Source organism: Ranitomeya imitator, chromosome 1, assembly GCF_032444005.1.
Source record: "Ranitomeya imitator isolate aRanImi1 chromosome 1, aRanImi1.pri, whole genome shotgun sequence".
Taxonomy (NCBI): Eukaryota; Metazoa; Chordata; class Amphibia; order Anura; family Dendrobatidae; genus Ranitomeya; species Ranitomeya imitator.
In genome coordinates this window covers 354,085,212-354,103,042 of record NC_091282.1, presented here as the reverse complement: position 1 = coordinate 354,103,042, position 17,831 = coordinate 354,085,212, and the positions used below count along the sequence as shown (strand labels likewise).

The 17,831-nt window shown below is 46.6% G+C and overlaps 1 protein-coding gene across 1 annotated transcript in view; it reads left to right on the top strand.

Annotated features, from left to right (window-relative positions):
* PARP2 (poly(ADP-ribose) polymerase 2) overlaps positions 1-17,831 on the top strand; it is a 212,149-nt gene that overhangs the window by 36,613 nt on the left and 157,705 nt on the right. Inside the window, exon 2 of the mRNA XM_069760573.1 lies at positions 9,966-10,158. Within this exon, the coding sequence (XP_069616674.1) occupies positions 9,966-10,158 (193 nt within the window). The remainder of the gene's footprint in view (positions 1-9,965; positions 10,159-17,831) is intronic.

Sequence of the window (17,831 nt, the reverse complement as noted above, 5' to 3'; positions counted from 1 at the left end):
TGTTGCTGCCACCGGCATCGGGCTTATCTACAGCATTCTTGTTTCACACTGGTGTCCATTACATATCACACTAATAACCAATACATACCGTATATACTCGAGTATAAGCCGAGATATTCAGCCCATATTTTTTTTTTTTTTTTTTAGGCTGAAAGTGTCCCTCTCGGCTTATACTCGAGTCATTGTGCCTGGAGGGTCGGAGGGGGAGCGGCGGCTGTCACATCATACTCGCCTGCTCCTGCATCTCCGATGGTCTCCAGGCGCGGCAGTTTTTCCAGCTTTGAGCGGTCACATGGTACCACTCATTACTATAATGAATATGGACGCGACTCCACTCCCATAGGGGTGGAGCTGCATATTCATTACTGTAATGAGCGGTACCAGTGACCACACAAAGCTGGAAGAGCTGCCGTGCCTGGAGAAGACCGCCATGGACCGCGCCGGGAGCAGATGAGTATAATGGAGAGGGGGAGCACGGAGATATTCACCTGTCCTCGTTCCACCGCTGGGCGCCGTCCTGTGACGCTCAGGTCAGAGGGCGCGATGACGTGGTTAGTGCGCGCCCTCTGCCTGAGCGTCAGTGCGGAGGACGGGGATGACACCGCGGTGCCCGGCGGTGGAACGGGGAAAGGTGACTATAGCAAGTGCCGGGGGCCTAAGCGACGAGAGATGAGTATGTCTGTTTTTTTTTTTTTTTGTTTTTTTTTATCGCAGCAACAGCATATGGGGCATAATAGTCTATGGAGCATCTTATGGGGCCTTAATCGGCATTTGTGGAGCATTATATGGGGCAAATATCTCTATGGAGCATCTTATGGGGCCATAATCGGCATTTGTGGAGCATTAGATGGGGCAAATGTGTCTATGGAGCATCTTATGGTGCCATAATCGGCATTTGTGCAGCATTATATGGGGCATATTTTAATATGGAGCATCTTATGGGGCCCATCATAAACTTTATGGAGCTTTATATGGGGCGTATTACTCGAGTCATTAAGTTTTCCCAGTTTTTTGTGGCAAAATTAGGAGTGTTGGCTTATACTCGGCTCTGCTTATACTCGGCTCTGCTTATACTCAGGTACATATGGTATCACACTGGTAACTCCCCTTCATGTAAAATAATCTCTGGGGGCAGAGTTATATTCCAGGCACCATCCGTCCCAGAGCGTGGAAGAGGTCACTTATGTAACATGATAAAAGATGATTTATAAACAACAAGGCATCTGATATTAGGCACACAGGGATCACTCTCCTCAGCATTCTGTAACCTGTATGCCCGTATTAATAGGTTAGATAGGTCAAAAGTAGTGTCAGATTCCTTTTAATAAAAAGGCTGATGGCTCTAGAACAATATGTCAAATGTATTTATTTTTTAAATCTGAGTACTCAGGGGAGCAGCAGGAATAAAATAAAATTAAAACCTGATCACTTTTGTTGTAGTGCCAAGTTCCCCATATGGGTTTTTTCTCCTGTTGTCTTTGGCAGCATGCTGCTACCCAGCCGCCAGCTTTCTCATTGATGATCTGGCGCTATTGAAGATTGTTTGGACCAGCAGCATGGTTGAGCCTTTTGTCTGAGCCGCATGTTCTTTTATGCAGCTAGCTGGCCGCTTTCAGAGGAGATCAGGGTGAATGAAGCTGGCTGATTGTGATCTGACCGTCTTCAGAGCAGCACTTACAAGCTCGGTAGGAAAGAACTTGGAGGCGTGTGCTGCTTGATTAGGAAACAGGCCGTCTTTGATAGCCTGCAGAGATGGCTAGGAAACGATAAAATTAAAAATCCATCTGTTCTTTAGATTGGAGAAGAATTTTAACCAGAGGTAAATTGCAAAGTTGCTTTTTTTTAACCCATTTATGATGAGAATTAGACAACCCCCTCTGCCTGCTATTGCTTGTAAACCAAGAGGTAAAATGTTTGCAGTGACATTGAAGTGCCGTGTCATAAATGCATTTTGCATTGTTATTTTCCCCTAGGTGTGCACGATCGCATACATAGTCTGGGTAAAGCTGAGGGATTCTGCTCGATTACGTTCCTCTTTATGATTTTGGTGGTTATTTTCCTGTGGTGTAGTGGAGCATAAGTATAATGAAGGCTTTTGTTCTCCTTGGATCCATTCCTAGTTTTGGCTTCAAAAAGATAACTGCATGCAAAACTACATGAGAAAGTAATGTGTCTGAACAAAGCCTTACAGGAAATGATTGCCAGCTGGGGAAGCGGGCATCAAAGTGCGCAGAAGAAAGGGTGTGTGTGAAAAATGCAGGGCAGCAGGGTATATTGTTACTGGATTGCAAAGTGGTTTTACAGTGGATTTTGTTGTTAACTTGGGTTAGCGCAAGGCAGTTGTAGCATATTTTTCATCTCCCTCCACACCCCATCTCTTCAAATATATATATATATATTTATTTTTAATACCCAAGCTGGCATAATTCAGAAGGGAAGTCTGTTTATAAGGCTTATTACAGTATGTGAAGATTCTGCACTTATAAAATCTGCTTTAAACTACATTGCAATGAATGTGCATGCCATTTCCAGTGCTGTGCAGCAAGTTTGCTGCACCTGCCTTAGGGTATGTGCACACGATCAGCAATTACTGCGGCTTGGACGCTGTGTACTGTCAGCGTTCAATAAATCCCATGCCCACTCTGCGTCCAGAGATGCCCACTCTGCGTCCAGAGATGCCCACAGCATGTCTATTCATCTTGCGGAGATGCGTGTCTTCACAAGATAAATATCACCCACGCAATGTATAAGATCGGTGATTCCACACAGTTCAGTGATCACATGCGGATTCACCTGTGTTCAATAGCCGGCACTATAGATATCTTGGAGAACTAACCACTGGTCTTGTGTGAATATAGGCTTGTGCTATTCCTTTGTTTCCATGTAATTTCACACTTACTGGATGATGAGATCAGCGTTCTTTGGGGGCCATATCATCACTTCAAGGACTCCTTGTTCTTTATCCTCCACATAATTGTTCATGACATTGCCTATATGTTTGGGGTTGTTGTGCTGCTGAAAAATAAATTTGAAGCCGATCTGACACCTTACTGGTGGTATTGCATGATCGATAAGTATCTGCCTTTGTTTCTTAGCATTAAGGACCATAGACACAGTGGTCAGCTAAGGAACTTGCTACATCAGACAAAAGACCTCTTGATTCCCTTTGAAATCGGATGTCCAGCAGTGCCATCGACTCGGATCTGGCAGCAACCCGTGGTACCCAGCTACAACCATCTGTTATTTGGAGAAGACTGGCCAGAAAATGATCTTCATGGCAAAATTGCAGGAAAAACCATATTTACTCGGACTCCCATGACAGCACGACGAGAGAGGGGATCCGCCCATTAGGAACAGGAAACCTACAGATACAAAAGGGCGGTACCTCTCACTTGCCTCAGTTGGTTTCCTGTTCCTGAAGGGGACGGATGCCTACAGAGGAGCCCAGGCCGGCCGGCCGAATACGGTAGCGGGGGGGTCTCCTACCTCGGCCGGTGCGGAGATCCCTGGAGACGCCACGGTGGTCCTTGCTGGATTTCACGGCAGTGGCGTTCGCAGCAGGGAGCTGAGTCCGGAGGATTTCCTGCCTCCATCAGCGCTGGCGCAGGTAAGTATTCCCATTGGTGGTGCAGCGGTATGGCGTGGCTGCGGGTGCCGGGCTCAGGCGTGTGGGTGAGCTCCCGGAGCACTGCGCTCCATCCCCGGCGTCCTGCACAGCTCTCAGCGCGTGCTGGAGCATTTCCGGGTGCAGTGACGTCAGGGGGCGGGGTTAGCGGCCGCTTCCGGGTCGCCGGACGTCTGCGCATGCGCAGTCGTCCCAAGATGGCGGCGCCCATCGCGTCTGTGTGCCGGTTTTGACTGCAAGATCTCCTGCCCTCTGCTGTATCCTGGACCAATAGGGACAGCGCTGGCCCATCTGCTGACCGGATCCAAGGGGTATTTATGCAGGTGGAGATGTTAGATCCCTGCTTTCGGTCGCATTTCGTCATGGAGCGTGGTGGTGAGCAGCAGCAGCTGCCAGACGAGGTACGTCAGAAGCCCAAAGAGAAGGATAGAGGCGACCAGCCCAGTCGTAAGAGCTCTTCCGAACAAGGATCCAGAGCTTCGACTAAAGAAACCCCTCGGATTCCGGTACTTTACTTTGGCGCACGGGTAAGTGATCTACGTGAAAGTTCACTCTGTGACGCGGGCCCCTTATACTTTATCATTCCAGGGGAAGAAGAGTACGGGAAAGTCTAAACATAAGGAGTGTGCCCTCTGTGGAGTCCCTCTACCTGACTCTTGTTCAAAAAAATTATGTGCCCCCTGTATACAGCAGACGGTGAGGTCTACAGGAGCGGGTTGGTGGTAGTGACATTAGGTCAGATATTAGTTATCTCCTATATTGTCCTCCCCTAGGTAGCAGAAGAGTCCGTAACTCCGGAAAATCTGAGGGAAATGATCCGGCTGGAAGTAAGGGAATCACTACGGTCCCTATCCCAAGCGGAAGGCTCAAAGCATAGGACTCTCTTGGACTCTAATTCTTCAGAGGAAGAAAGAGAGGAAAATTCCTATCTCTCCAGTCCTCTCTCCTCTTCATCAGATGAGGAATCAGGACGATTCTGTCTACCCTTGGATAAAATCGACAAAGTTGTCAAATCAGTTAGAGGCACCATGGGTATAGAGGAACCTAAATCACAACCCTCGAAACAGGAGATGATGTTTAGCGGACTTGATCGTAAAAAACATAGATCTTTTCCGGTAAACGAAAAGATTCAGGATTTGATCCTTAGAGAATGGAAGAAACCAGAAAAAAAGGGGACCTTACCACCAGCATTAAAACGCAGGTATCCCTTTGACGATCCGGTTGTGGATACATGGGATAAAGCTCCTAAATTGGACGCGGCTGTTACAAAGGCGTCAAAGAAAGCCTCATTACCCTTTGAGGATATGGGGACCCTCAAGGATCCTCTGGACAGAAAAGCAGATATATTCCTTAAAGGTACCTGGGAGATGGCGGCTGGATCTCTCAGACCTGCTGTGGCGGCAACATGTACGGCCAGATCATTAATGGTCTGGCTAGATCAGTTAGAGTCTCAGCTTAAGAACGGTGCATCTAGGGACACTATTCTGAAGGCTCTACCGACCATCCAGAATGCTGCAGCCTTCCTATCGGACGCATCGTTGGACTCTGTCAGAATGGCGGCTAGAGCGGCAGGACTATCCAACGCGGCTCGCAGGGCCTTGTGGCTGAAATGCTGGTCAGGTGACATTCAGTCTAGAACCAAGCTCTGCGCCATTCCGTGTGAAGGACAATACCTCTTCGGTCCAACTCTGGACGAGTTGTTGGAGAAAGCAGGGGATGACAAAAAGAAATTCCCCAATCTATATTCATCTTACCGCCGGCCGTTCAATCGAAGGAGATTTGGTCGCGGGAAGAAACGCGGGTCCTCTCCCACTAGAGAAAGTTTCAGATGGGAAGACAGACGCGGTAGAGGTACGGGATATATGTTTCGCCGTTCCTCAAAGGATCAGAAAAAAACGGACCAATGACTAGCAATCCCTGTGGGGGGTAGACTGTCAGCATTCTCTTCAGCTTGGCTTGACATTACAAACAGTAAATGGGTCAGAGGCATCATTACTGAAGGTCTAAAACTGGACTTCAATCACTGGCCTCGTGAAAAATTTAAATTTAACCCCTTTACGTTCCTCCCCCCTTGAGCAAGCAGCCCTGGAAGCAGAGGTTATCAACTTATGTTCCAAGAACGTGCTGATTGAAATTCCGGAATCAGAAAGAGGAAGGGGATTTTATTCTCCTCTTTTTCTGATTAAGAAACCAGACTGATCTTTTAGAACGATCATTAATCTCAAATGTCTTAATGAGTTCCTGGTCAATGAATCATTTAAAATGGAAACAATCAATTCAGCAATAAAAATGTTGTTTAATCACTGTTTCATGGTAGTTGTAGATCTAAAAGATGCATACTATCATGTTCCAATACATGAACACTTCCAGAGATTCCTGAGAGTAGCTGTGTCAATGGGGGGCCAGATTCGCCATTTCCAGTTCAGAGCTCTTCCCTTCGGCTTATCGGCAGCTCCTAGGGTGTTTACAAAGTTAGTGGCCGAAGGCATGGCACACTTACAAGAGTCTGACATCCTAATTATTCCCTTTCTTATAGTAGGGAGCTCTGCAGACCATTGCCGTTCTCAGCTAGAGACAGCCACATCCAAACTTGAGCATCTGGGGTGGATCGTAAATTACGAAAAATCTCGTTTACAGCCCCAGAAAATACAAAGATTTTTGGGACTATTGTTAAACTCAGAATCCCAACAGTGTTGTCTTCCACCCGACAAGTTGTTACATATCCAGCAACAGGTGTCTAGGGCAATTGATAAGCCATCCATGACCCTTAGACAGGCTATGTCACTATTGGGTTCTTTAACCTCTTGCATTCCCGCCGTCCGTTGGGCCCAGTTCCACACCAGACCGTTACAATCCGAGGTGCTGGTTAATGATAGAATCTTACAGGGGTCCCTGCAGAATCAGATTACCTTAGGTCCAAAAGCACTCACATCTCTTAGGTGGTGGCTAGACAGTGAAAACTTATCAGCGGGAGTTCCCTGGGTGTCACAGGTAACACGTGTTGTAACAACGGATGCTAGCCCTTCGGGTTGGGGAGCACACATGGATGACATGATGGTTCAGGGTCTATGGTCCCCTCCCCTAACATCAGCCTCCTCCAACCAGAAAGAGTTAATGGCAGTAGAGCTTTCAGTGAAAAAATTCCTCATATATCTGCAGGGTCATCATATCAAGATCCTATCGGACAACCAGGTGGCAGTCGCATACATAAATCATCAGGGTGGAACTCATTCCGAGTCACTGATGAGAGTGGCGGATCGTCTGTTCCAGACAGCAGAAAATCACTTCTTATCCCTAACCGCTCTACACATAAGAGGAAAAGAAAACATCAAAGCGGACTTTCTAAGCCGCAACACCTTGAGACAAGGGGAGTGGTCCCTAAACAATTGTGTGTTCGATCAGATTGTCCACAAATGGGGACATCCAGAAGTAGATTTATTTGCTACCAGGGACAACCGGAAGACAACAAAATTTTGTTCCCTAAATCCCAGGGAAAATCCTCTGACGGTAGACGCTTTTCTGATCAAATGGGATTTTCAACTGGCGTATGCATTTCCTCCACTAGGCCTGTTACCCCTAGTAGTCAGGAAGATAAGAGAAGATCGGGCCAGAGTTATATTGATTGCCCCATTCTGGCCCAGAAGGCCTGGTTCACTTGGCTCAGGATCATGTCAGTGGAGGACCCCTGGGTACTTCCGGACATTCCAGATTTGCTCTACCAGGGTCCGATCAGTCATCCTCAAGTAAAGAATCTCCATTTAACGGCATGGATTTTGAAAGGGCGTTGCTAAAAAGCAAATGTTCTCCCCGAGTCTAATTGAGACCCTTATGAAAAGTAGAAAGCAGATAACCACAACAATTTACGCTAGAACCTGGCGGAAATTTCTGGCCTCTTCTGATTTTAATTTAGAAGAGGGATTACCTATAAAACAAATCTTAGAATTTCTGCAAAAAGGCTTAGAGCTAGGTCTATCTACTAGTACTCTAAGGGTACAGGTCTCGGCCCTAGGGGCTCTATTTTCATGTAACATCGCCAATAATTATTGGATCTCGAGGTTCATTAAAGCATCTATTAGATCTAGACCCATACATAAAGATAGATCTATGCCTTCGGATCTCAACCTAGTACTGTCAGCATTGACTAGAGCCGTTTGAACCTTTACAATCAGCTTCAATTAAGGCCCTATCTCTTAAGACAGCTTTTCTTGTGGCAATTACATCTGCCCGTAGAGTTGGGGACATACAAGCACTCTCCAGGGTATCCCCTTATACAGAGTTTCTGCCAGACAGAGTAATCCTCAGACCGGACCCAGCCTATTTACCAAAAGTGTCATCACGGTTTCACAGGACACAGGAGATAGTTTTACCATCCTTCCTTCCCAATCCCTCCAACCCTAAAGAAGAACTACTCCATACATTAGATGTTAGGAGATGCCTGCTAGAATACATCTCTATTACTAACACATGGAAGAAAGATGATGCGATGTTCTTATCTTTCCAAAACCCTAGAAAGGGACTTAGGGTATCAAAGTACACACTAGCAAAGTGGATTAGGGAGGCTATCTCTTTGGCTTACACTGCAGGTGGAGGTCCGGCTCCGCAGAATCTGAGGGCGCATTCCACCAGGGCCATGGCTACATCCTGGGCGGAAAAGTCTGGAGTATCAATCGACCAGATATGTAAGGCGGCCACATGGTCATCCCCGTCCACCTTCTTTAAGCACTATAGGTTGGATTTGGGGGCTTCCTCTGATCTCACATTCGGGTTAAGGGTGCTACAGGCCATAGTCCCTCCCTAAGGAAGCTTACATCTCTGTAATTCTCTCGTCGTGCTGTCATGGGAGTCCGAGTAAAGCATTAAGCTACTTACTGGTAGCGGCATTTCTCGGAGGCCCATGACAGCACCCTTAGTTCCCTCCCTATTCACTGGGGGTTGCACTTCCTATAAATGTATATATTTCACAATACGATACCAGTCCCAATAGATGTCTGATATTTTGTATATAATCTGTATATAGTGTATATTTTTGTGTACCACTAACCGCGGTAGTCCTCTCAAGACTCTGAAATACAACTGAGGCAAGGGAGAGGTACCGCCCTTTTGTATCTGTAGGTTTCCTGTTCCTAATGGGCGGATCCCCTCTCTCGTCGTGCTGTCATGGGCCTCCGAGAAATGCCGCTACCAGTAAGTAGCTTAATGCTTTTTGAGACTAGAACAAGGCCAAGTGATTCAATTATTCACAAAAAGTTACTGGGATGCAAAAAATTTCAGCAGGTGCTCTAGACCGAGGAGTTTAAATGTGAGATCTTTGGCTGTAATGTAAAGGAGTTTGTTTGCCAACGGGGCTGTAGAGCAATAACGTAATGATTGTCTACAGGCAACAGTGAAGCATGGTGGAGGGTCTGTATTTCAGCAAATTGGAGTTTGGTGATTCAGATGGAGTCGTCAAGGCTTGAGCACTACAGCCAGGTACTTATTCATCATATAATACCATCAGTGAGATGTCAGCTGGGCTCCAAAATGTATTCTGCATCAGGACAACAAACCCAAACACACAACCTATCTTCAGTGTAAAGAAGAACAAGGAGTCCTGGAAGTGGTGAGATGATCCCCCACAAGGCTCTGATCTCCGCTTCGTGTGTGTCTGGGGTTACATGAAGAGGCAGAAGGACTCGCACAAGCCTACATCCACAGGATATCTGTGGTTAGTTCACCAAATATCAATTTGGGTTTATCTTTTGTTCATTCTTTGTGTTTTTTTGTTAATTAAAAGAAATAAACTTGGCTCTGTTTTATCTTTAATGCATTCTTGGTAGTAGTATTTCCACACCTGCTTTTTGCATAGTAGTGTTTGTTCAGCAGAAAAATTCTGCACAGGTTTTCAGGCATGCAGGGATTTTGCACATCCGATAGGTTATTGATTTTTATTTTTCTAGCATCATAAAGGTAGGATGACAGAGTTTTTTTTGACAAGGGTTTAAAGCAGAGGAAGCTCCAAAATATACATGAAAACCAAGCTGCTCTTTGATTTCAGTGGGAAAAATGTGCCTATTGTGCACTTGATGCTGTTTAACCACTCAATGTAACTGAGCATTAAAATCACCCAACCAAGATACAAATTTCAGAGGATGCTTTTCTGGCAGATTAGGGGTGAAGTTTGTGACCTTTTTTGTACATATCCCTCTATCTCTTGTTACTTTTGGCTCAAACTGGCCAATATCTAACAGTATGTAAATACATCAGTTACACCGAACCACTAAATTTCTGAATTCTGGTGAAATCAGATTGGAATTTTTCTTCATTTTATTTTAAACCTTTTTTTTTTTTTTCTTCACTATAGGATCTCAGAAAAGGAAAGCTGAGATAGATCTTGAAATCGTAGTAAAAACTGAAGATGAATGTGATCCACTTGGAGACTCTGACAAGGATGCGGAATCCGCAGAACTGGAGACTCGCTGGGAATGGCTCAGTAATGGAGATTTGTGGATGGTTTATGCAGAAGACCTCAACAATCGGATTAACCAAGCTTTCAGGTGAGCCAGGAATTGTATGTAGAGTTTACAGTAGAAATGGATGGCAGGGCGTACGGGGGACAGCAGCCACATACTGTATGTAGTGTGCTATGCCTCGGAAATGTAAGATTGGGATCTTCCATGAAATCAGTTGGAATTATGGAAACCTTTTGTCAGCATTATGATGTTTCCCGAATTCCTAAGGATAAATTTAGTCTGTGTACTCCAGTGCATCTGCATAAAAACATAGTTTTCCTATCGCCACGACAGCACCCCTACGAGAGAGGGGATCCGCCCACCTTCCGGACAGGAACCTACAGGATTTAAAGGGGCGGTCCCCCTCACCACTCCAGTTTGGGTTCCTGTCCGGACGGCGGGAGCCTGCAGACAGCAGCTTACCCGGGCCTCCATGCCTCTGCGCGGTATCTTCTGAGAACAGCAGAATCGGGGGCTCGGAAGCAGCGTCGGGGGTGTCCTGCGTGCAGACCCCCCCTCGTCTGGCCATGAGGAGCGCGTCCCAGGAGTCGGGCAGTGCCATCCTGGTCCGCGCTTGAGCGCGGTGTGCAGCGTCCACACCGGCGCTGGTGAACCCGAAAGTAGTTGGTACGCTTCCGGGGTAAGCCGGGGGAGGAGCGCTGCAGCGCTGTAAAAGAGCGGCGCCTATGGAATGATGCGTGCAGCCATGTCCTCAGTAGGGGACGCCGAGCAGCGCAGTAAGAGCGGTAGCGGCCGCTCCAGGAGAAGCAGCAGCAGCGTGGTACGGGGGCAGCAGCGTGCGAGCGCCCCAGCGTCACATTTGGATCCTACTCCTCCAGAACTGGTATTCACAGAATCAGCCTTAGGCTATGTTCACACAGAGTTTTTTTTTTTTAAGCATTCAAATACAAAAAGCTTTTCAGTCAGGAACCCGTTAAGCAAACTCATCTTTAGGCCATGTTCACACAGTGCGTTTTTTACTGCGGAACCGCAGCGGTATTGCCGCTGCGGTTCCGCAGCAGTTTTCCATGCAGGGTACATAACAATGTAACCCTATGGAAAACAGTCACTGCTGTGCACATGGTCCGTAATTTCGTTTAAAAAGCCGCGCAGAATAGCTGCGGCAAAAAAGGAGCATGTCACTTCTTTTTCCTGAACCGCAGCGGTTCTGCACCCATAGACCTCCATTGTGAGGTCAAAATCGCAGTAAAACCCGCAGATCAAAAATATATCTGCGGGTTTTACTGCGATTTGATGTGCAGAACCGCTGCAGCAGGAAGTGCGGGGGAGCGGGCGGAAGTGCGTGGGCGGAGTGTGGCTGCCCCCCCCGTGCTCCGATCCTGCCCCCCCCATGCTCCGATGCCCCTCCCCCGTGCTCCGATGCCCCCCCCCCAGTGCTCCGATGCCCCCCCCGTGCCCTAATCTCCCCCCCTTATACTTACCCGGCGTCCCGGTGTCCGTCCGGCCGTCTTCTCCCTGGGCGCCGCCATCTTGCAAAATGGCGGGCGCATGCGCAGTGCGCCCGCCGAATCTGCCGGCCGGCAGATTCGCTCCAAAGTGCATTTTGATCACTGAGATAGGTTATATCTCAGTGATCAAAATAAAAAAATAGTAAATGACACCCCCCCACTTTGTCACCCCCATTGGTAGGGACAATAAAAAAATTAAGAATTTTTTTTTTTTTTTTTTACTAAGGTTAGGGTAGGGGTAGGGTTAGGGGTAGGGTTAGGGTATTTTCAGCCATTTTAGCCCTAAAAAGCTTCCTAGGAAACACACAGTCTCTGCATAGAAAACTGCATAAAAAAAGGATAAAAAAACGCATCAAAAAACGCATCAAAAAAGGACAAAAAAAGGACCAAAAAAAGGACCTGCGTTTTCTGCCAAGAGCTGCAGTTTTTTAAAAAAACTGTCCTGAAAAAAAAAGGATGGAAATCCTGAACGTGTGAACATACCCTTATGGTGAGTGTTAAATCAGACACCTGGTGCTGATATGGTCTGTTATTTGTGCTTTGTTTTAGGGGGGAAAAAAACGCTAAATCTAAACATAAGCAATGTGCTCTATGCATGACTCCAATGCCTGACAGTTATACCAAAAGCCTGTGTCAGGCTTGCATCTCTCAGACCTTAGAAGAGGAAGCTCCCCTTCGGTCATCAGACCTTAGAGCGGTCATCAGGGAGGAAATTAGCTATTCCCTTAGAAGCAGCCGCCAGGAAAGGTCGGGCAGGGACGTATCGCCAGGATCTAGTCTGTCCCTGCAAGAAGGGGAATGTTCCCGCTCTTCATCTCCATCCTCCTCAGATGAAGAGGGAAGGCCTTGTTTCTCGGTGGATAACATGGACATGTTAGTTAACCCCTTCATGACCGGGGAATTTTTCGTTTTTCCGTGTTCGTTTTTCGCTCCCCTCCTTCCCAGAGCCATAACTTTTTTATTTTTCCGTCAATTTGGCCATGTGAGGGCTTATTTTTTGCGGGACGAGTTGTACTTTTGAACGACATCATTGGTTTTAGCATGTCGTGTACTAGAAAACGGGAAAAAAATTCCAAGTGCGGTGAAATTGCAAAAAAAGTGCAATCCCACATTGGTTTTTTGTTTGGCTTTTTTGCTAGGTTCACTAAATGCTAAAACTGACCTGCCACTATGATTCTCCAGGTCAGTACGAGTTCATAGACACCAAACATGACTAGGTTATTTTATCTAAGTGGTGAAAAAAATTTCCAAACTTTGCTAAAAAAAAAAAAAAAAATTGCGCCATTTTCCGATACTCGTAGCGTCTCCATTTTTCATCATCTGGGGTCGGTTGAGGGCTTATTTTTTGCGTGCCGAGATGACGTTTTTAATGATAGCATTTCGGTGCAGATACGTTCTTTTGATCGCCCGTTATTGCATTTTAATGCAATGTCGCGGCGACCAAAAAAACGTAATTCTGGCGTTTCGAGTTTTTTTCCCGCTACGCTGTTTAGCGATCAGGTTAATACTTTTTTTTATTTGATAGATCGGGCGATTCTGAGCGCGGCGATACCAAATATGCGTAGATTTGATATTTTTTTTATTGATTTATTTTGATTGGGGCGAAAGGGGGGTGATTTAAACTTTTATGTTTTTTTTTATTTTTTTCACATTTTTTTAAACCTTTTTTTTTTAACTTTTGCCATGCTTGAATAGCCTCCATGAGAGGCTAGAAGCAGGCATAGCACGATCGGCTCTGCTACATAGCAGCGATCTGCTGATCGCTGCTATGTAGCAGAATTGCACGTGTGCTGTGAGCGCCGACCACAGGGTGGCGCTCACAGCGACGGGCAATCAGTAACCATAGAGGTCTCAAGGACCTCTATGGTTACAATATACAAGCATCGCCGACCCCCGATCATGTGACGGGGGTCGGCGATGACGTCATTTCCGGCCGCCCGGCCGGAAGCGGTAGTTAAATGCCGCTGTCTGCGTTTGGCAGCGGCATTTAACTAGTTAATAGGTGCGGGCAGATCGCGATTCTGCCCGCGCCTATTACGGGCACATGTCAGCTGTTCAAAACAGCTGACATGTCCCGGCTTTGATGCGGGCTCACCGCGGAGCCCTGCATCAAAGCAGGGGAGCCGGCATCGGACTGTATAGTACGTCCGATGCCGGTAAGGGGTTAAAGGAGTCCGAGCTACCATGGGTGTTCAAGAGAGCAAGGAACCAAGGTCCGCACAGGACATAATGTTTGCGGGCTTGTGCCAGAGGAGTCGTAAGGCATTCCCGGTTGTGGATACGGTTAAGACTCTTATAAAGAGAGAATGGGATAAACAGGATAAAGGTTTCTTCCCGTCATCAGCCAAAAGAAGGTATCCCTTTTGAAGACAATGATCTGGCAGAGTGGATGAAAGTCCCGAAAGTCGATGCAGCGGTGGCTTCTACGTCTAAAGCCGGTACTTTGCCGCTGGAGGACGTGGGCCTTCTGAAAGATCCGTCAGATAGGAAGGCGGACATGTTTTTGAGAAAAGTATGGGAGTCAACTGCAGGGGCGTTCAAACCTGCCATCTCTAGCCCGTGTACGGCTAGATCCGTCATGGTGTGGATATCCCAGCTGGAGGAACAGCTGAAGTCCAAGGTGCCTAGAGACAAGATGCTGAACTCCCTTTCGCAAATACGTGAAGGGGTGGCGTATTTAGCGGATGCATCGGTGGATTCTTTAAAACTAGCGGCAAGATCAGCAGGTCTCTCAAACGCTGCTCGCCGTGCATTATGGCTTAAGACCTGGAAAGGGGATGCCCAGGCGAAAGCTAAACTGTGTACAATACCGTGTAGGGGTGAGTACCTGTTTGGCCCGGTATTGGATGATATCCTAGCTAAAGCTGAGGATAGGAAGAAAGGTTTTCCTAAAGCTTTCAATCCTACCTTTAGGAATACCTTCAGGAGACGCTTCCAATACAGAAGACCTTACCACAACCGAGACTGGGAACCATCAGACCCGAAAAAGAAAGATTCGGACTTTAATGCTTCATCATCTTCCTCAAGAAGAAGAAGGAATTATCGTTAATAAAGATCTTCCAGTAGGGGGCAGGTTAAAATACTTCTATGCTCAGTGGGCCAAAATAACTTAGAGCAATTGGGTTCTGGGTATAATTAATTCAGGGTTAAAATTAGAGTTCCGGGAAAGACTTTCTGAATTTTATATCTTGACTGCCCCTGATTCCTTAGACCAACAAAAGGCCCTTGAAAAAGAGGTCCAAATGTTAAGACGGAAGAAAGTCATAGTGGAGGTTCTAAAACATCAGCAGGGCAAAGGGTTCTATTCCCCTTTATTTTTAATCTCCAAGCCAGATGGATCCTGTCGAACCATCATAAATTTACGGAGATTGAACAAACATCTAGAGTATCATGCCTTTAAGATGGAATCTATTAAAACGGCGACTAAACTTCTTTTTCCCAGATGTTATATGACAGTCCTGGATTTAAAAGATGCGTATTACCATCTGCCCATTCACCAGGATCATCAACAATTCCTCAGAATGGCGGTGCGCTTAAACGACCAGGTCAGACACTTTCAGTTTGCTGCAATGCCCTTTGGTCTATCTATGGCACCGAGGGTGTTTACTAAAGTCATGGCAGAAGTAATGGCCCATGTCAGAGAACAGGATACATTAATTGTACCCTACTTGGATGACTTCCTGGTAGTGGGGAATTCCTTTTGCCAGTGTAGTACTCGCCTAAATCATGTAATATCTTCCTTACAGGACTTGGGTTGGATAGTCAATATGGAGAAGTCAAGACTCGAACCATCAACAACTCAGACTTTCTTAGGTATTCTGCTAGATTCGGAAGAGCAACAATGTTTCCTTCCGGAAGAGAAAAAGCAGAGGATTGTGCACAAAGTCAGTACGGTAACAAGGAAACCAGATCTGACTTTAAGAGACGCTATGTCCCTTCTGGGATCCCTAACGTCTTGCATACCAGCCGTCCAGTGGGCTCAATTCCACACTCGAGTGTTGCAGGCCCAAGTCTTGGATACAGAGAGGAGTCTTCAAGGGCAATTAGGCGGAAGACTCAGGCTGTCCACCGCCACTCTACACAGTCTGAGATGGTGGTTAAACAGGAGACATTTAGAAAAAGGAGTACGCTGGAGTATAGTACCAGACAACACGGTCACAACCGATGCCAGTCCAATAGGTTGGGGAGCTCATATAGGAGATGTTTGGACTCAAGGGCAATGGTCTCTCTTAGAGGCTCAAGAGTCCTCAAATTGGAAAGAGCTCACGGCAGTAAAGAAGGCCTTACTCAGGTTGCTTCCATCTCTGCAGGATTCTCATGTAAGAGTCCAGACAGACAACACAACAGTAGTGGCGTATCTCAACCATCAAGGGGGTACAAGGTCAAGATCCCTAATGAACACCGCCACAGATATACTCAAAGTAGCCGAAGCCCACTTTCGCTCTCTATCAGCTGTTCACATTTGGGGAGAGCTCAACACAGAGGCAGATTACCTCAGCCGTCATTCTCTACGTCAGGGAGAATGGGTTCTAAATCGACGGGTGTTCAGACAGATAGTAGACCTGTGGGGATTGCCCGTTATCGATCTATTTGCAACGAGAGAGAACAGGCAGACCAGGAAGTTCGCTTCTCTTCGGGTGGCGGACAAGCCCTGTATAATAGACTCCCTTCAAATACACTGGGATTTCCCTCTGGCTTAAGCGTTTCCCCCAATGTGTCTGATCCCTATAGTACTCAGGAAGATCAGGGAAGAGAGGGCGAGAGTGATCCTGATTGCCCCCTTTTGGCCCAGGAGGGCATGGTTCTCGCTACTCAGGGCAATGTCTGTGTCCGACCCCTGGGTACTGCCGACCAGCCCGGAGCTTCTTTCTCAGGGTCCATTGTTACCCCAATGTGGAATCCCTGCATCTGACGGCGTGGAATTTGAGAGGGAGTTATTGAGGAGAAGAGGGTTTTCAGAGGCACTCATATCTACCCGTTTAAATAGCCGGAAAGAAGTTACCACTAAAATCTATGCTAAAACTTGGAAAAAGTTCCTTGCCTTCTACCAAAATCCCTTTTCTGGCAAAGTCCCAATTCCGGCTATTCTGGAGTTTTTACAGAAAGGCCGAGAATTGGGCTTGGCGGTAAATACCCTTAGAGTCCAAGTATCAGCTTTGGGAGCGTTATATAACAGCGATGTGGCGGGAAATAGATGGGTTTCCCGATTTGTTAGGGCCACTGAACGTAGTAACCCAGTGTATATTCCTAGATTACCACCATGGGATTTAAATTTGGTTTTAGACGCCTTAACAGAACCCCCGTTTGAGCCATTAGATTCTGTCTCCATAAAAAATTTAACCTTAAAAACAGCCTTCCTAGTAGCCCTGACCTCTGCTAGAAGAGTGAGTGACTTACAAGCTTTGTCGATAGATCCTCCTTATTTAATGGTCTTTCAGGACAGGGTAGTGTTAAAACCTGATCCAGCATACCTACCAAAAGTAGCTTCCAAATTTCATAGAAGTCAGGAAATAATTTTACCGTCTTTCTGGGACAATCCGAATTCAGCTGACGAGCAGAAATATCACATGTTCAATGTCAGAAGAACTCTATTAGAGTACCTACATAAAACAGAACCATGGAGGCAGAGTAGGGCTCTGTTTGTTTCCTTTCAGAATCCAAGGAAAGGGGCGAGTGTAACTAAAGCGTCTATCGCCAGATGGATAAGAGATGCCATATATCTTGCTTATACTGCTAAAGGCCAGACACCACCAGATGGCATCAGGGCCCACTCCACTCGAGCCATGGCCTCATCCTGGGCGGAAAGAGCGGACGTCTCCATAGATGTAATATGTAAGGCGGCAACGTGGTCATCTCCTTCCACCTATTATAGACATTATCGTCTTGTTTTATCTTCAGAGGCCAATTTAGTTTTTGGCCGTACAGTACTTAGTGCTGTAGTCCCTCCCAGGTGATTTGATCTTTGAAAATCTCTCGTAGGGGTGCTGTCGTGGCGATAGGAAAACCGGTTTTTACGTACCGGTAATAGGATTTTACGGAGCCACGACAGCACCCGCACATTCCCCCCCGTAGTTATTCACTGGTTTCTGCACCCTTTGGGGAAAGTGTGCTTGTTAAAAAATCACTCTTTAGAAGGTGATGGTATTTAGTAATGTTTAAGTATGTATGTTATGTACTAACTCAATGGCGGTGTCCCTTATACTCTGAAACACAAACTGGAGTGGTGAGGGGGACCGCCCCTTTAAATCC